The sequence below is a fragment of the Carassius gibelio genome, chromosome B17 (genome assembly GCF_023724105.1).
Source record: "Carassius gibelio isolate Cgi1373 ecotype wild population from Czech Republic chromosome B17, carGib1.2-hapl.c, whole genome shotgun sequence".
Classification (NCBI taxonomy): Eukaryota; Metazoa; Chordata; class Actinopteri; order Cypriniformes; family Cyprinidae; genus Carassius; species Carassius gibelio.
In genome coordinates this window covers 28,294,420-28,314,204 of record NC_068412.1, presented here as the reverse complement: position 1 = coordinate 28,314,204, position 19,785 = coordinate 28,294,420, and the positions used below count along the sequence as shown (strand labels likewise).

Here is a 19,785-nt window from a genome sequence, read left to right as displayed (position 1 = left end):
TTAATAACACTTTAATTTTAAAAACGAATTTGATACTGAAATTTTTATATTAATTTAAATAGTTTTTGGTATATTTTGTGTGTGTGTGTATAATATATATATATTATACTTTATACTTAAATATTATTTTTTTATATTGTATTACAATATTTTAATATTAACTAATAGTTAAGTTGGTGCGGGTTTTTTTTTTTAATGAACTGTTAATGGGAGTAATGTAACTCTATTGACTTCAGTATATCTTCCAGTTGTGTCTTCTCCTCTCTAACTGAAGTCTGTTTTCAGTTCGTCGAGGCGTGCCTCCGCAGGACGACGGCTGCATCATCGATCATCTCCTGGCCGACATTCGCAAGGGTTTCCATCTGAGAAAGACTCGTCCCAGGTGCGAATCAGAAAGTGTAATGCATGGAGATTCAGGAGCGTCCGGTAAGAATATCAGCCTCTGAAGCGGCTCCAGTGCAGAAGTCTGAAGCGTTCGTCTTCACGTTTCTCACGTGAAAAGCGCTGAAGCTCCGTTTATAATCCGATAAAAACAGACTCTAACTTTCATATCAGTCCAGAAAGAGATATTAATGAAACCGTTTCTGACTCCTTTAAACCTGATTCCTCATGCCCTGCTGCTCCACCAATCAGCTTTGCCGCATGCCCTCATGCCTGCTTCTGATTGGTCGTTCACAGCTGTCTGTCACATGTCAGCGTGAACTGTAAATACAAGCTGAAGCTTGTGGGTAGTTGACATTATTTATTTGATTTTTCAACATCAGTTTTTCCAGATTGTTTAAGGAAAAGTTGTTTATATCCTATAAATGGTTACTTTTAGGTTCTCCTCCTTTTTATTCAGCTTTATATAGAGCTGCAGGATTAATCACAATATGACTTAATGCTTCAAAATAAACATACGATAGTTTGAAAATTAAGAAATTCAGAAAAATTAAGCCGTAAATATTATTTTTTTCAGTACAGTGACTTGTAAATTGCAATAAACTGTACAATAAATTATTCTTATTTTATAATGAATACTTTTTTTTGTTTATTTTTATTTCTTATCATTGTTTAATATTTTGTTTAATAATGAGAAAAGGTTTATTATTATTAATATTATTATTATTATTTATAATGTGTTACATGTAATTATTATTGTTTACAAATATAACAATTACTTTTATATGACAAAATTAAAAATACGAAATAAAAATAATAATATATCCCATATAAAATATACATTATTTACTATTATTATTTATATTAAAGAACACTGATGTATTTGTTGTTTTTGTTATCAGAAAAATAAAAATCTACCCATCTACTATCACTATGTCAGAAGGTCCTGCAGTGTGACACATTTCTGGAAGTATTTCTATTCCATGTAGATGCTATGTAAAGTATTGTAACAGCATGTATAATAATGCTAGAAAACATTACCTATCACAAACTGACGTCAGCTACCCAAACACAAGCAGAAGTTGTCCACATCTTGTAAATCAGAAGAACACTGGCTTTGCTTCATGCTTCGTCTCCGTCCAGCACACGCTTCCTGAACAAACCAGTCTCTTCTCGTCCTCAAGCAGCAAGTGTCAGGTCTGTCGGAGAAGTGATGACAGTGACTCTGAAGAATACAGACGAGCCGCTTCATTCCTCATGTGATGATGTAGACGGAGTGACGTCACAAGCCCCGCCCACTCCTGCTGTAGGCCCCACCCCCTAAAACCTGAAAACAAAAAGCATTTCTTCCCAAGAAACAAAGAAGGCAGTAATGACAGTAATCTATTTAAATATCAAATAAAGGTGATTTTGTTTTTTCAGCATCGGAAGTATATACACACACACACAGATATATATATATATATATATATATATAATATTAAAAAAAAATAAAGTTTTCTTACCTAAATTCTCTATATATATATATATAATATTAAAAAAAAATAAAGTTTTCTTACCTAAATTCTCTTCACATTCATGTAATATTTTTCAACCAATACAAAATTTATTTGAATTATTTTTTATATAAACCCCATCCAACCAAATCCTCTAAACTGTCACGTAGTAACACTTGGAAATATATAAAGATTTAATTTATGTATTATACATCGATACATGTTGTTGTCATTATTATTATTATTTTATTATTATGCATATAAGAGAGATTCTTGAATCATTTCTTTACATGATTTGACTTGTATAAATGAGATTTATGTCTAATAACTGATTCCATTTCTAATAAATCTGCTTGTCTGTATTTTTTTTATCAGAAACTTAATTATGATGAATCATTATCCTCTTAATTAACATGTTTTTATGTTTCTGAAAGAAGTCTCTCCTGCTCACCGGTGCTGCGTGCATTTCATAAAAAATACAGCAAAAATAAAGAAATATTACAATCTAAAACCGCTGTTTTCTGTGTGAATCTGTGTTAAAGTGTAATGTATTTCTGTGATGCTCCGCTGTATTTTCAGCATCATTCCTCCAGTCTTTAGTGTCACATGATCTTCAGAAATCATGAAAATATGATGATTTACTGATTATTATATATATTCATGTGAATAGATAAATGTACCAGTATAAATTGCTAAATAATTGTTTACTGACTAACAGTAAATGATTGACAGGAGAGGTATGTGAAGCTTCTGGTCACTTGATCAGTGGAAGTGTGACCTTTGACCCGACATGTTTTAGGGTTGTCATCATGACTAAACCAGGGCTTTGATCTCTCTGTCTGTGAAGAATGAAAGTTAAATAAATCCATGATATTTACAAATAAAATGCATGCATGTTGTTTTGGAAGTTTTAAAGTATAATTTCTAAGATGATTTGTTAAAACCATTGTGTTTGAGCTTCGGTGTTTCTGTACACTTCAGCAAAACCTCAAGATACGATTTCTAAAGCTACTTCATAAATTAAAGGAATATTTTGTCTTAAAATGAAACTGCTAAAATGTGATCTCCTCTTTGTTTCTTCATCAGGTTTGTAGAAATGTAGCATTGCATCAGTGTCTCATCAATGGATGCTCTGCAGTGAATGGGTGCCGTCAGAATGAGAGTCTGATAAAAACATCCCAATAATCCACAGCACTCCAGTCCATCAGTGAACATCTGGAGAAGACAAAACCTGAAACACATCCAGCTGTGGATTATTGCGATGTTTTTATCAGCTCTTTGGACTCTCATTCTGACGGCACCCATTCACTGAAACTATTCCTTTAGTGCTGATCTTCTCTTTCGTGTTGCAGGCAGCTCTAGGACAAGGAAGACGAGAGGAAGCGCAGTCTGTTGTTTCACTGGATCTCTCTCGACCGGATGAGATCAGAGCCTCTGTTTCATCTGCAGAAGAGCCACTGATAGCCTGCTTTGAAGAAATACACATTGTACACTGTGTATTTGAGTTTGGCTTAAAGAAATTTATTTTTAAATGCTAAATCTTTAGATTTGACCAAACTGTTTTAAATATGTGCACACTTAAGAAACATTTATGAGAATCCAAGACTTTGTTTACACTTGAGTGTTTAAGAGAGGGGGAAATGGCTAATTATGGATTTTTGCTGTGTTTCTCAAACCTTTAAGATAACTTGCTGTTAACTATTAATATTGCTCTGAATGTAAACTTTATATATTATGAAGATGTTTGCCATTTATGCAGTACATTAATATTTTTGAATTGATAACAGTGCCAGGGTGATTTGGGAGATTTGGAGGTTTTTGCATCAAGAAAATCTCTACATTATAAAAAAGAAAATTAAACACTTTTTGTGCTAGTAAAAAGCGTAATGTGTCTCCATCGCTTCCATTCCAAGGTACATGAACTGAAATGTTTACTTGAATAAAATCTGTATTGATTGTATCAGCTGATGTTTTATGACTTGCACGCCCTTGCAACAAAGTTATCTAAAAATGATCAATAGTGCATTGTAGTAGCCTCGTGACCTGTTTTTATTGTCAATAGCTCGTGCTAGACTGCGCATGCGCGTGTCTCTGGACTCCGCCGAAAGGGGGCGCTCGGCGGCTCACAAACCTCAATCCTCTTTAAGTAGCATTCAAATATCAAAGCGTTCTTTTGTCGTAGTAGGAACATTTGTACACTTACAAGTGTAATCTTTTAAATCAACGAACATCATTAATTGTTTAGTGACGTAAAAACGCAAATCTACCTCGTCAATGAAACTTGTTTTTAAAAGTCTCATCCTGTAAAGCTCATCGACTGCGATTGGTCTATTCTATCAAGCAGTGAGAAAAGTAACACGTGTCCCGTGACTATTCGCGGTCTTTAGATAATTTTTACCGAAGCAACTTTAAAACGATTGAAATTATTGTTAAGTAACTTCTGAGCAATACTTTGTTAAAGCATAAGAATTATTATTTATCTTTATTCTATTCTAAAAAGTTTCGCCGAATCGCTTTAGTGATCCGGATCATTTAAACCGACTCTTTCTGCTCCCAATCGGCTCTCAAATGGCAGCCGACTCATATTGTTCACTTGAAGGAACCGACTCAGAGAGCCGACTCGTTCGCGAACGACACATTTCTGTCAGGCGCTCGTCGTTAACGGCTGTCAGATTAATTCCTCTGCGGACTGTTCAACATGTCTTTGGGCCGGTCACCGAACGACCACAGGTCCGCCGCGGGGAAACGGGCGAGAAACGACTCGGGGAACAAAGTGACAGTTGTTCTCGGAGCGCAATGGGGAGACGAAGGCAAAGGAAAAGTTGTTGATTTATTGGCGACGGAGTCTGACGTCGTGTGCAGGTGTCAGGTAATAAAACGGTCAAAAGATCAAAATATAACGTCACCTTCATATATCAATAATAATAAACAACAGTCAACTTTACAGTTAACTTACTGTATGAAATATACTAGGAATGTGACTGTAGTCTTATATAATGCAAATACTACTATAAATATTTTACATTTATTTTAATAACTGGTTATTACATCGCATTATTATTATTAATATGGGATATATATATATATATATATATATATATATTGTCATATCTCTTGTTTATGTAAATGCAACTTAACTCCAGAAATAAAAAAAAAATGAAGAACTGATAAACACTGTGTTTATTGGACAGCAAACTACTATTATGAACAATTTGTTTCATTTATGAAATAACAGATTTGGAGCATCTAGAAAAGACAAAAAATTGATGTATATGCATGTATAAAACTTTTTTTTAACTTTATTTTCTGCGGTTCAAAATCTACTTAAATGTTTTGATCTATTATAACATATATATTCAACTCATTTTAATATTAATAGTTTGCTGTGCAATAAAACATGACAGTGCTCTGTTCTTATTTCTCTAAATATTCAATGTTACCCATATTCCCAAATGTTGGAGCAAATGTCTAATTTAAAAATGTATCCAAGATATCTAATATAAATGTATGGGATGGAGTATCAGTTGAACGTTTACGTCTCTGTCATCATTATTAGACACACATGCATTATTTTTAAAATCATTATTATATGCATATAGTATAAAGTATTGGTAACAATCCCCGCTTGTTCAGCCGTGTTGCTGTGCGAGTCTGAATCTGAGAGAATATCTGTCCCAGAATTCCTCCTTGCCCTTCGCTGAACTCGGGTCACATTCCCAGCGTTACTGGACATGTGAGAAGGCCACGGCGCTGGCGATACAAGCCCATCACATAACCCTGCTGAGAACAAGCCTCGCTGGTTGGTGGATCGCCTGGAGGCTGGACTTCTCCGCTGGACACAGTGTGTCTGAGTAAAGGGCAAGCCGAGCGTCTGGATGCTTACAGAGACACATTTCCAGGTCTCCCTTCTGGAGAAAGTATGAGAGTAAATCTGGAGCGTGAACCTTTGACTGCTAACCGTCCTGCAGCTTCACACTGCATTGCATGAGGTTCATGTGGTTGTTTCTGTCACAGGGAGGAAATAACGCTGGGCACACGGTGGTGGTGGATGAGAAAGAGTATGATTTCCATCTTCTCCCCAGTGGAATCATCAGCACCAAATGCACATCATTCATCGGTGAGGAGGAGAGTCTCATAGTACAGTGCATTACAGTAACTATTAAAAATATTGAATAATCTCAGAATTGCACGATAGAAACCCACAATTTTGACTAAAAAAAGTATATAAACTTGCAGTTCTAAGAAAACAGGTTAGAATTGTGAGAAAAACACTAAAAGTGAACATGCAATTATGGGTTTACAATAAGCTGTTGCGAGATATAAACTAGACTTCAGTCTCCAGACTAAAGTCTTGTTCACACCAATAAAGATAACGATATTAGCATTATATAATATCGTCTGCCGCTTTAAATTCTTATGTGTTGGGCAACACGGTGGTCACACCAGTGCAACCGCTCACAGAAATGTAGTCACAGTGCCACAATATGCAGCCATTTGGTTGCGGTCTGGAACCCCGGAATTTCAAGAAGTAATAATAATTTTAACAAAGTCAGATTTGGAAGAAATTAATTCAAAATTTATAGAAAAAGTCAGACTTGCAAAAAATAAATTCAAAATAAAAAAAGTCAGAATTTCAAGAAATTAATAAAAAAAATATATTAAAAATCTGAATTTCAAGAAATTAATAAAAAATTTAAAAAGTCAGAATTGCAAGAAGTAAATAAAAAATTAAAAAAGTCAGAATTGCAAGAAATAAAAAAAATGTAAAAAGTCAGAATTGCAAGAAATAAATAAAACATTTATAGAAAAAACGTCAGACTTGCAAGAAATAAATTCAAAATAAAAAAATCAGAATTGCAAGAAATTAATAAAAAATGTAAAAAATCTGAATTGCAAGAAATTTTAATTAAAAAAAATCGGAATTGCAAGAAATAAATAAAAAATGTACAGAAAAAAAGTCAGAATTGCAAGAAATTAAATTGTAAAGAAAAATGTCAGAATTGTGAGATATAAACTTTGGATTCAGAGTATGAATCAGAATTGCAAGATGTTAAACTTGCAGTTGCAAGAAAAAAGTCAGAATCATGATATAAAAATTCTGAATCACATTTTATATTTGTATTTGAACTGCCTCAGACTGTAGAGTTGAATCCTGACCGTGTCTTCATCTGCAGGTAACGGCGTAGTCATTCATCTTCCAGGATTATTCGAGGAGATTGACAAGAATGAGAAAAAAGGTTGTTTGTTTTTGTTTTTTGGCATAACTTACATATTCATGCAAACATTACACGGTGTTTAATAATCCAGCCTTGATTCATTGATTATTCATGGCTTGATTCTGTGCTCAGGAATAATTAGTTGTTTTCTTCCATGATAAGGTCTGAAAGGATGGGATAAAAGACTTATCATCTCAGATCGTGCTCACATCGGTAATATTACCATAAATAACAGTGTTTTTATTAAATATACTGAATACAGTGCAGTTGGAAAATACCTATAATAGACGATCGTATGATTGCATCTGTTTGTGTCAGTATTTGACTTTCATCAGGCTTTGGATGGACTTCTGGAGGTTCAGAGACAAGCTCAGGAAGGACAGACGTAAGAACAAACGATGCATAAATGATTCAGCTTAGATTTATGTTTGATAATAGTTGTTTATTTAGTATTAATTGTTAGAAGACAACAAACACAGTTCTGTAGTTTGGCCACTGGTTGTGGATTTTGGTTGCAAATATTGCATATAACGTCACATAATAATAATAATAATACAGTCTAATAATATAAATAGTACCAATAATTGTATAAAAATAAATGCATCTTATACTCAACTTCAAACATGATATGTAAATACATTAAAAAAATAAAACATTTAAAAAGAGTCAAAAAAATAAAATAGTTTAGAATATTTTGTTTGCAATCAGTAGATAAGAGAATCACACAAATCAGGGTTTTGCAATTGATTTAGACTCTGGACCAATTTTTGCATCAATATGAATTTTAATAAAAAAAAAAGCTGAACTTAATGCATAAAACATAAAAATGCAATGTATAGAATAATGCAAAAAAAAAAAAGAAGTCACATTTAGTTTGACCTGGTTTGTTTGTTGATTCTGTTGCACTATGCATGAATTTTTTGGTAGTTTTGGTAGTTTTATATTCATGTTTCTGTTGGGTCACAGCATAGGAACCACTAAGAAAGGCATCGGCCCCACGTACGCCTGTAAAGCGTCTCGCACCGGGCTCCGCATCTGTGACCTGATGGCTGACTTCAGTGAGTTTTCTACCAGGTAAAGCTGTGCACATCTTACAGTGTTTCCTCATTCTTGCTGAGCAGAACGTTTCTCAAACATTTCAGCCACCTGAACAAAAACATTCTGTACACCAGACCTGTGCAGCACGCACACAAACAAGTGTGGAGCTTAAATGATGCACATTTTTTACAGTGCTGTGTTACCAAGAAATTCTATTACACTCCAAATCTGCAAAACCATACACTAAATCTTAGACTTTCATAAAACACAACACACAATTCTCTGTGTAACACAGAGTTTTAATTTGTCAGCAAATCAGTTCGAGTGAAGGCACACAAACTGATTAATATTCATGATCCCAGCAGCTCTTAGTGCATTTTATCATTTGTATTATTATTATTATTATTATTATTATTAATTTTACAGGGGTTTCGTCTGCTTATCATGGCTGTATTTATTTGATCAAAAACACAGAAGATAAAACAATATTGTGAAATATTATTATGATGTAAAATTATATTTTCTTTTTAATATGCATTAAAGTGTAATATATTTCTGTGATGCTCCGCTGTATTTTCAGCATCATTCCTCCAGTCTTCAGTGTCACATGATCTTCAGAAATCAGAATAATATGATGATTCATTATCAGTTTTTTTGGAACCTTTGATAGTTTTTTTTTTCAGGATTCATTGATAAATAAAAATATAAAAAGAAGAGCATTTATTTAAAATATAAATATTTTCTAGCAATATATACTACTGTTTAAAAGTTTGGGGTCAGTAAATATTCTTCCTTTTTTGTAAGAAATTAAATCTTTTATTCGTATTTAATTAAAAAGTGATAGTAAAGATTCATATTGTTAGAAAATATTTATATTGTGAATAAATCCTGCTCTTTTTAACTTTTTATTCATTAAAGAACCCAGAAAAAGTATTGGTTTCCAAAAATATATATTTGTCAGTACAGCTGTTATAAATAAATCATCATATTATTCTGATTTCTGAAGATCATGTGACACTGAAGACTGGAGGAATGATGCTGAAAATACAGCGGAGCATCACAGAAATACATTACACTTTAAAGGATATTAAAATAGAAATCATGATTTTATTTTGTAATAACATTTTGCAAGATTACTGTTTTTTTTTTCTGTATTTCTGATCAAATAAATGCAGCCTTAATGAGCAGAAGAGACTTCTTTAAAAACATTACAAGTCTTACTGAGCCCAAACTTTAGAACAGTGAAAAGTTTATATATAAATGAATTATGATTATAGTCTGGCGAGTAAAATAATAAAGGTGAGGGGTCTGTAGAGGGGTTTATAGTATTCTAAGCAGTGATAAAGTCATTGCATTATTAAATACATTATTATAAGAACTACTCAGATAAATGATGTATTGTTGTAGTCATGCTGAATCAATGCAAGCATTAAATCTGTTTATTCACATAGCGCTGTAGGGATCTCCTGGGTGTATTTGCGTTTCTCTAGTCTTCAGATGGAGATTTAGTGCTGAGCACAGAACAGGAAGTGCATGACAGATGAAGATTGGGATTCATTTGTGTTGAAGTGTTTGTAACTCACTCCTGCAGGGTGAAGAACCTGGTGCAGCAGTATCAGTCCATGTATCCATCTCTGAAGGTGGACGTGGAGAGCGAGCTGAAGAAGCTGAAGGTGAGGTGTGTGTGTGTGTGTGTGTGTGTGTGTGGCTCTGTCTCTGACCCGTGCTGCTTCACAGGACTACGCCGAGAGGATCAGACCGCTGGTCAGAGACGGAGTCTATTTCATGTATGAAGCGATTCACGGGTCACCGAAGAGAATCCTGGTGGAGGGAGCGAACGCAGCTCTGCTGGACATCGACTTCGGTGAGTGTGTGTGTGTGTGTGTGTGTGTGTGCGAGTGAACTGTGTGAGATCAAACGGTGGTGTGTGTTCTCTGTAGGTACGTACCCGTTTGTGACGTCCTCCAACTGTACGGTGGGGGGGGTGTGCACCGGCCTCGGGATCCCTCCCTCGAACATCGGAGACGTGTACGGAGTGTCAAAGGCCTACACCACGAGAGTCGGGATTGGAGCCTTTCCCACAGAACAACTCAATGTGAGACACCATGAGGGTTAATATAGTCGAGTCAAGTCTCCTTCACTTATACAGTGCTGTGAACAGCACAGATTGTGTCAAAGCAGCTTCAAAATAGTGTCAATAATGCAAACGGACAATAGTAAAAAAAAAAAAAGTTGCTATTTAATTCCTATGTACAGGAATAGTGAAAACTAAAACTGTAAAAAAAAAAAAAAAAAAAAAAATGTATTTTATTTTTGCCGGTTGCCAGCATTTTTCTTTTTAATTTAGTGTAATTTTATGTACTAAAATAATTAAAAGTTAAACATAAAAAAAAATTTTGTTACTTGAAATTAAATAAAATTTAGCTGGGAAAAAAAACTTTTTATTTCAGATAGTTGCAAAGTCAAAATGTATCATTTTTATTTTATAAACTGGACGTATAAGCGATTAAAACCTTTAGGAATAAAATACAATTTAATTAAATACAAAAAACACAAAATCTAGTCGACAAGACAACATTTTTAATTTCTATTTAGTTTAACATTATATGCTAAAATAAATCTAACTAAAATCATATTAAAAATAAAAATTTAATTTAGCTGAAATAATATAACATAAATTATTAATTAGACATATTTTATTTCAGATAGTTGCCGAGACATTTCTCATTATCATTTAGTTTAACTTGATATTGTAAAATAATTAAAACTAAAACCATAACAACTAATTATTACTTGAAATTTTTTTTCCTTAATTTTAAAAACCTAAAATTATTGTTTTTCAGCTATCAATTTTTCATTTCCATTTAGTTTAACTTGATATACTTAAGTAACTGAAATGAAAACAAATAAAATAAAAACATTTTGCTACTCTAAATACTATATATTTTTTACTGAAATAAATAAAATAAAATATAAAAAACTTGTACTTAAATAATAACAAAATAAATTAATTAATAGAAATATTTTTTTTTCTAAATTTACTAAAACTGCACTTAAAATTAAAACAGAAAAATATTAAAATAAAAACTAATTAAAAATATTAGCAAAAACTATAATAGTGTCTCAATGATACTAAAATAGCGCTCTTTCCAGTGTTGTGTTCAATCTGCGTCATCTGAGACAAATGTGTGTGTTACTGATGGGACGAATCCCAGCACAAATACACTAATCGTTCATGATAATATGATCTGATGATTGCTGCTGTTATATTTAGAGAACGTTTGGGTTTAGTGCGTTTGCCCTTTGGAGCAGCTGTGCTTAAACTCACACAAACAACAGATCAATTTAGATTCACCGCCGGCAAACATTTTTGTATACATAGTTACTGTTGAATTGATCTGTACTTTGCCAGTTAATGTTTTTAAAATAAATGTAAGAAATATAAAACATATTTCAATCAATAAATAAATAAGAAAATATATAAATTAAAATTAAAATATGAATATAAAAAATTATTATTTTTAAATATTTAAATATTTTTTATATTTATAATTATAATATATTTTTGTAAGTATAGCAAAATAATTATAGATGTTAAAAAACGAGTATATCTAGATATTAATAGATTATGTTAATTGATTTATTGACCAAAGTGTTAATCCGTGTATGTCTCTCTCTCTCTCTCTCTCTCTCTATTTCCCCCTCTCGCTCTCTTTCCCTCTCTCTCTCTCTCTCTCTCTCTCTGTCTCTCTCTCTCTCTCTCTCTCTCTCTCTCTCTCTCCCTCTCTCTCTCTCTCTCTCTCAGGCGGTGGGCGAGCTGCTGCAGACACGAGGTCATGAAGTGGGCGTGACCACAGGCAGAAAGAGACGCTGTGGTTGGCTGGATCTGGTTATTCTCAACTACGCTCATATGATCAACGGATTCACAGCGTGAGCGCTTCGGTTCTGTATATGAGTATAATAAGATATGATTAAATACTACACTAAATAGTATTTTTTAATGTATGATATATTATGTAACTAGAAATACACAATAAACAGTAGCATGCCACATTATTGTCACATGACCTTATTATACTGCATGTGTAATAAATACAGGGATTTTGCTTTTTTATTCTAATTTTGCGTATAAAGTGCTAAGCTTTGTGTCAGTGTTTTTCTGATGATTGTTGTGTGTCTCTTCAGCATTGCTTTGACTAAACTGGACATCCTCGATGTTCTGGAGGAAATTAAAGTGGGTGTTGCTTATAAGATCAATGGCAAGAGAGTCCCATATTTCCCAGGTGAAGTGATCCCTAAAAGTGTCATCCCTAAATCTGTTCAGATTTTGAATTAGTTTGAATTTGAATTTAAAATGTTGAATTGGTTCTGAAGAATGATTCACTGATTCTTTTGAGTCCCAGCACAGATGTATGTGTGTGTGTGTGTGTGTGTGTGTGTGTGTGTGTGTGTGTGTGTGTGTGTGTGTGTGTGTGAAAGAGAGAGAGCGAGAGAGTGTGTGTGTATTCCATATATTTTTATTTTATTTTTGCAAATCGCTTTGAGATGCGACTTTTAAGGGTGCTTTAAAATTAAAGTGTATTATTATTAAAGTTGACTAATTTTCTGTGTTTTCGTAATTGTTGTTCTTTTTTTTTAGCTTATGAAAAATCATTGGTAACTAGCTGAACATAAGTTTAAGTTTATGTTTTATTTGAATTTATTAAAAGTTTACTTTATTATTTCAAGTAAAAAAAAGAAAATATATTTCTATAAATCTCTCTGTCCTTTCAGCCAACATGGAGGTTCTGCAGAAGGTGGAGGTTGAATACGAGACGCTTCCCGGCTGGAAGACGGACACATCAGCGGCCAGGAAGTGGAGCGATCTTCCTCCTAAAGCGCAGAACTACATCCGCTTCGTGGAGAATCACATCGGCGTTCCTAGTGAGTCCTACACTCCGATAAACCATCTTATTATAAAGCAGAGAGTTCCGCTCCTTGATTCTGATTGGCCGAGCCCTTAACGCTACAATGTAACATTCACCTTTGTTTACTTCTGTGTGTTGCTCGGCAACCACTTTGTTGCAACAACAACTGTTTCTGAGGAGCTACATTGTTTGGTGGAAGAATACTGCTTTTATTAATATCATTACACTTTATTTGCTCTGTTTTATTCTGTGACTACGTGTATGGAATGACGGTTTTATAAAAGCAGTAAGCTCAGTGAAGCTGTAGTTTACAGTGAATTTATAACAGTTAAAGGGTTTTAAGTCAACGCCCCTCCGCTGTTATTAATTCACTGTAAACCACGGCTCCTTGGGGATCATTGCTTTTATAACATCCTCCTGTCAGTCAAACTCACGCTTGCATCTCTTCTCCACAGTTAAGTGGGTTGGCGTGGGAAAATCCAGGGAATGCATGATCCAGATGTTCTAGGATCCTGAAGATTCCTACCCACAATCCTCCTGAAGAGTACCAGCACAGCGGGACTCTCTTAATAGTGTTTTACTTGATGGAAGATCCCCTCTGAATGGCATTATAACCATCCTCTATCAGTCTCTCAGACTGACATGTTTACACCGATCACAAATAGTGGCGCTATTGTTAATGTTTTGGGATTCAAAGTGGCATTTGATCATGTTTGGTTGACCGATAAAGCTGTGTTTATGGAACTGTGTTTATTTCATTGTTATCATCATTAATGTCTCCATTAAAAGAGTGCCGCACTGATTTAGCACTGATCTCCCAGCGTTTGTCTGATGTCGGTCGGGGATAATTAGGTTAGCTGCGTCAGAAATAGATTGGGACAGAGAACACTGTGTTCCTCTCATCTAAGTCAAGAGGATCTGATCTCAGAGGAACCGTAGAGCCGTCACAATCATGACTACAAACACTACAGGAATAAGAGAAATAATAATCAGACAGCGGGTGTGAATACACTTTTAAAATGCTATTATTTATTTTTACACTATTTACTATATGCTATTTAATTATTATTATTATTATTAATTCAATATTTATTATTATTTATATGTAATCATGTCGATTATTTATTTTTACATTAAATAATATTTTATTTACACTATTCTACTATTTTTTATTGCTTATTATTATTGAAAGAAATATTTTTTCCACAATTTAATTTATACTATTAATAATTATTATTTATAAAATAATGTATTATTTTATTTACAATATATTTGTGTATTTATTCTTTATATTATTAAAATAATGTATGTATTTATCATTAATATTTTCTTTAGAATTTTTAATAATTATTTATTAAATATTTATTATTTACACTATTTTATTTATAATGTTTATTATTATTATTTTTTTTTTTGTTCTATAGCTCCCTCAAATATCATATACACCACATACACAAAAAGTACACTACAGGAATAAGGTAAAGTTCAAGTCAAGGAATTAGTAAATAAAAGTTAATTTATTTGTTTTGATTTGAACCCAAGCATTACATGGATTACATATAAAAAAAATCTTAAGTCATTACATTCCTTAGAAAATATCAAAGTAAGTGTGATGCACATACACACATTTTAAGCCCAATATTTGACAAAAGTTGCATTCATAATAACTTTTGGCAGACGCTTTTTTGAAGTGTATTCAGCATGTATCTCTCCATGCATTCCCTGAGAATTAAACAAACCCATGACTTTAGCATCGCTATGCTTCACCAGTTTACTACAGGTTCTGAAATGCTAACAAAAGATGTAGTGTTCAAAGAGTTCAAATTGTCTTCTGTCTTTAGCAGCAGTTGCTGTGGTTCGCCTAATGATCGGCAGGTGGCGCTGAGCGCGTCCTCGCGTCTGTCCGCCGCTGAAGAAGAAGAAGAGGCGGAGTCCTTAAAGCGCGAACGCGTGTTTTTCTTCCTGAACGCTCGCGCTGTTTGTTTGTTTGCGTAATCAGTTTATTTTTCGTTCTTCAGTTGTCGTGTTTTATACCCTATCGGTTTTTAAGATGCCCAAGCGCTCGTATCCGTTCAGCGAGAGCTTCTCCTCGCAGTATAAAGTCCATGTTGGTCAGAAAGAGATCAATAACTGCGGAGTTTTCGGACAAAAATACAGACAAGAGACTTACGGTGAGATATAAACATATTAATCACATTTACAACCGCCTGAGAGTTAATTACAGGATGTAATTAAAGCTGTTCCTAATTCAGTTGCGCTGCTGAGATTAATACGTGTTAACTATATATTTATTTATTTATTTATTTAATCTGTTACTAAAGAAAGCATCATATGACTTTAATCACAACCTTACAGTTGCTTTTATAATATTAATGAGTTGCATTAAAAAAGGTTCTATATTAAATGTTTTATTGCTTCAGATTACTAGAGGGTTATTTTTAAGTAATAATGCTGAACTCTTAGGGTTTTCCCACCCTGTTTACTCTCTTGTCTTACCTGTTTGTTTCTGTTTTGTTTTCCTCTGCATTAGAAAAGACCAAGAACCTTCTCTTTAGTGGCACCCAGGCGCTGTTGGCTCGAGTCTGGAGGTCAGACGCAGCAGAGAAGGGGTCAGACGCGCCCGTGTCTGATCTGACCGCTGTGTCCCCGGCTCCTGGACATCAGACGCTTCTCAAAGGACAGACACGCATCGGTCTGGACGGACGCTTACAGAGAGCTGACCCTGGTGCAGGTGAATCCAGGAGAGCCAGATGTGATCCCTTCAGTGGGTTTAGAACAGCTAAGAAACAGTAGTTGGCTTTCACGAAATAAAACTGATAATGTGTAATGATATTAATAAAAACAGTATTCTTCCACCAAACAATGTAGCTCCTCAGAAACCGCTGTGGGTGTTACAAAGTGGTTGCCGAGCAACACACAGAAGTAAACAAAGGTGTATGTTACTTTGTAGCATTATTCACAACAGCTTTGAACACGGCTCAGCCAATCAGAATCAAGGAGCGGAACTCTCTGTTTTATAATAAGACTCATTAGTGCTGTCTTATAATAATGATGATGATGATTACATGAATGAAATCCAAGTTTCTTTCTAGTTTTGTGTTGCTGATTCCATAAACCGAGTGTTTTGTTGAAGTGAGTCACACTTTCTCACTGAATGATGTTTTTTGTTGCATATTTGCTTTTGGGAATCTTAATCCTAAAAAGGGGCAGAACCATTAAGAGATATCTGAAAAATGTATTTATTGCTATTTCCCCATCCTATTGGAGTTTAAGTAATGATTTCTTTTTTAAAAGAAAGTATAAAAGTAATATGTTTGTTTACGGTAAAGATAATGTAGTATACTATTATTTTATATCAAGTAAATAATTTATAAAATGTTGCACTCTTAAATTTCTATGAAAGCAAAGCCATGTGTCCAGCCAAGTTATGTTCCAAATTTGAAGTTGATCCCACAAAAATTTTTGGTTCTTGTGAGATTTTGTTTGAGCACTATCAAAGATCAATAATTTTGTCACTATCACTCCATATTTGGAACCTGGACTGTCAGATATTTCCAATGATATGCGTTTTAAGAGTACAAAAATATTAGAGTTTTATATCTAGAACTCAAAGTACTAAATCACAGTCTATATATCCATTTATATTTTGATTAAACCCCTAAAAATGTGAAGTATCCGAATCATTCTTATTTTGTGAAAACTACATAATGGTTTTTATATTTTTATTTAAAACAATCATAACAAACAGATTACAGGATGTTTTCCAGTCTTTTAATGACAACAGAATTTCATTACCTCTTTAAATCCAAACCACTAGACTATTGTTTAGTTCCATTCTTCACAATACAAGTCATGTTTGTGGTTTTGTGTTCTTGAGCTGTATGCTGTGACTGCTGACTGTAGTATCTCTGTGTGTGTGTGTGTGTGTGTGTGTGTGTGTGTGTCGTCAGGTTGTGCAGCGGCTCCTTCAGCGTGTTGTGTGTGTCAGAGGGCCTCTGGTTCGAGGAAGGCGTGCTCTCAGTGCGAGCGTCACGCGTGTGCAGCGTGTATCCAGCAGTGCAACATCTGCTCTGAACGCTGCTGCTCCTTGTGCACCGTCACCGAGTGAGTCAACAACATTTAAACACAGCTTCTGACTTCCTTTAATAGAGCTTACCCAGAAGAGATGTGCTCACCATCAAGCTGTTCGAGATCAGGAGGAGTTTGTTTCTTCATCAGGTTTGTAGAAATGTAGCACTGCATCAGTGTCTCATCAATGGATGTTCTGCAGTGAATGGGTGCCGTCAGAATGAGAGTCTGATAAAAACATCACAATAATCCACAGCACTCCAGTCCATCAGTGAACATCTGGAGAAGACCAAAGATGAAACGCATCCAGCATTCTGACGGCACCCATTCACTGCAGAGCATCCATTGATAAAACAATGCTACATTTCTACATACAAACTCATCCTTATCTTGGATGATTTGAGGAGAGCACATTGTCCACACATTTTAAAGTACTCCTTTAAAACAAAGCTCATGCATGTTTCGGATGTTTAGTTTCTAGATTTGCATGCTCTACCAACAAACCTGCACAATGCATCATCTTCTGAAGTCTGGTCTGTTTGTTCTGTGCTCAGTTACAGTGAGCGTTACGAGCGCGTCCTCTGCTGTGGCTGTTCTTCATGATGAACAGACGAGCGATGACCAGCACGCCAGACAAGATGAATGCATGACCAATGAAATCTAAATGAGATTACCATTTTATATATGCTTGCATTGTTTCTTGCCCTTTCCCTCTTTTTATGTACATACTCCTATGATTATTGAAATAAATACTTGACATTAATACTTTCATAATTATGATGTTTGGGACTTCTTTTTATATATATATATAGATAGATAGATAGATAGATAGATAGATAGAGAGAGATATACATATATAGATATATATAGATATATATATAGATATAAATATAGATGTGTGTGTGTGTATTGAAGCTCATTGTTGGATGAGGTCATTTTGTTGGATGTTTTGGGTGTTGTGATCAGGTTTGTCACTAGAGGGCAGCACCTGAATGTAATACTTTATTATCGTCTCACTGAATAACTGTGTGTCAGGACTACATTCACTCTCCTAGCAAATCTTATCAAGTTCTTTAACAGTATCTTTTTCTATTCTAACTACTTGTTTTGTTTTTTTTTAAATGCATGTGTATATATATATAATATAATATAAACCATGCTACGAGTACTGCATTAACATAACCGAGGCTCGTCATAGCACTTGTATATTTATTGGTCTTTTGTTGGTTTTGATTGCTTCTGTTGTCATCATTTGTGAGTTGCTTTGGATAAAAGCATCTGCTAAATGTAAAATATATTTTTTAATGATGGCGCTTTTTCTTTTAGAATGATGTGAAAGTCAATGCAACAATTAATTTGACTTTTAATGAAACGGTGCTCTTTCATGCATAGAACTTACCAGTTCAGTGCATCCTTCATAAATAAAAAAAATCTTCCTGACCTCAAACCTTAATGTCATTGAATAATTTTTTTAAGGATTATTTGTCCATTACAATTTGCTTAAAACAAACCTAACAAGGTTAAATAAAGAGCAGATACTCTGTTTTTGGCTTATATGACAAAATGTGTTATTTTCATGAATATTTTAATGTTGCATTTCTTTACAGACTCTCACTATTTAACATGCAGCTCTTAAACCATTGATATTGTTTGGCCGCAGCCCAAATCAAACACACCTGCCTGTAATTCTAAATAATGATGCACATTTGGGTCTGTTCCTCACAGAAAGCATCATATGCCTTTAGTAGACTAGTTGCATTACTGTTATGAAACTTTTAGAGGCTTGAAAACATCTTTCAGTTCGTAAGTGTGTGGGAGATCGACACTGACTCCAGCATCTCCACAGTTGTAAGAAGGTGAGTAAATGATGGCGTGATCTTTTAATATAGATCGTGACACTGAGGGCAGGAGTCTTCATGGAGATGGAAAAGCCATTAGATGTTCCTGACACTCCTCCTGTTCTTTTGTCTGTGCTTCTCTGCAGCTGTCCAGACTTTCATCACCAGCGTTTTACTGTAAAAGGTCACAGCCGTGTCTCCGAGGTGGGGCCACATGCCAGGGACCCCCGAAGGCCTGCTGGGCCCCGCTGACTCCTGGACGCTCTTAAGTCCAGGCGTGTGGCTCTGCATCACCCCCCATTCGTACAGAGCAGCTGTGCACAGACACACGGCCGGCCGCGGTGATGTGGCTGCTATAAATACGTGTGTGTGTAGTGAAGGAGTGACAGCTGTGCGCTGGAGCTCACGCTCATAAGGGACAAGGACATGTTACTGAACCCCCCTTCTTATAATCAACTTTTGAGTTTTTCAAAGAGAGTCACAGTTTGCCATGCATAATTTCCCCAATCAATGATGCTCCAAGCAGTTGCTGATACATGAATGCATTTTGTAGCTGTTCTGGGTGGTTGCTAGGGTGTTGCTAGGGCTTTCTGAGTGGTTTTTGAGAAAAGAATGTATTTTGTAGCTGTTCTGAGTGGTTGCTAGGGTGTTGCTAGGGCTTTCTGAGTGGCTTTTGAGAAAAGAATGCATTTTGTAGCTGTTCTGAGTGGTTGCTAGGGTGTTGCTAGGGCTTTCTGAGTGGCTTTTGAGAAAATAATGCATTTTGTAGCTGTTTTGAGTGGTTGCTAGGGTGTTGCTAGGGCTTTCTGAGTGGCTTTTGAGAAAAGAATGTATTTTGTAG

The 19,785-nt window shown here is 34.7% G+C and overlaps 3 protein-coding genes across 4 annotated transcripts in view; all 3 read left to right on the top strand.

The window, feature by feature from the left end:
• The window catches only part of inf2 (inverted formin 2), a 28,099-nt gene extending 24,262 nt beyond the window's left edge, over window positions 1-3,837 (top strand). Inside the window, exons 20-21 of one of the 2 annotated variants that reach the window (XM_052581090.1) lie at window positions 286-382; window positions 3,230-3,837. In XM_052581090.1, coding sequence (XP_052437050.1) covers window positions 286-382; window positions 3,230-3,239 — 107 coding nt within the window. In that variant the 3' untranslated portion in view covers window positions 3,240-3,837. Of the gene's footprint in view, window positions 1-285; window positions 1,002-3,229 lie in introns of those variants that run through there. The other variant, XM_052581089.1, reaches the window with a different exon arrangement.
• A 665-nt stretch (window positions 3,838-4,502) lies between these two features.
• adss1 (adenylosuccinate synthase 1) lies at window positions 4,503-13,844 on the top strand. Its single transcript, XM_052581093.1, has 13 exons — window positions 4,503-4,746; window positions 5,892-5,994; window positions 7,052-7,114; window positions 7,256-7,306; window positions 7,412-7,478; window positions 8,060-8,167; window positions 9,723-9,804; window positions 9,869-9,995; window positions 10,072-10,226; window positions 11,937-12,061; window positions 12,317-12,414; window positions 12,905-13,054; window positions 13,494-13,844. The coding sequence occupies exons 1-13, from the start codon at window positions 4,576-4,578 to the stop codon at window positions 13,544-13,546; spliced, it is 1,353 nt and encodes a 450-aa protein (XP_052437053.1). The 5' UTR covers window positions 4,503-4,575; the 3' UTR covers window positions 13,547-13,844.
• A 1,109-nt stretch (window positions 13,845-14,953) lies between these two features.
• On the top strand, window positions 14,954-17,880 carry siva1 (SIVA1, apoptosis-inducing factor). Its single transcript, XM_052581099.1, has 4 exons — window positions 14,954-15,209; window positions 15,569-15,769; window positions 16,989-17,142; window positions 17,661-17,880. Exons 1-4 carry the CDS (start codon window positions 15,089-15,091, stop codon window positions 17,707-17,709), a joined length of 525 nt encoding a protein of 174 aa, XP_052437059.1. The 5' UTR covers window positions 14,954-15,088; the 3' UTR covers window positions 17,710-17,880.
• Window positions 17,881-19,785: the final 1,905 nt, after the last annotated feature.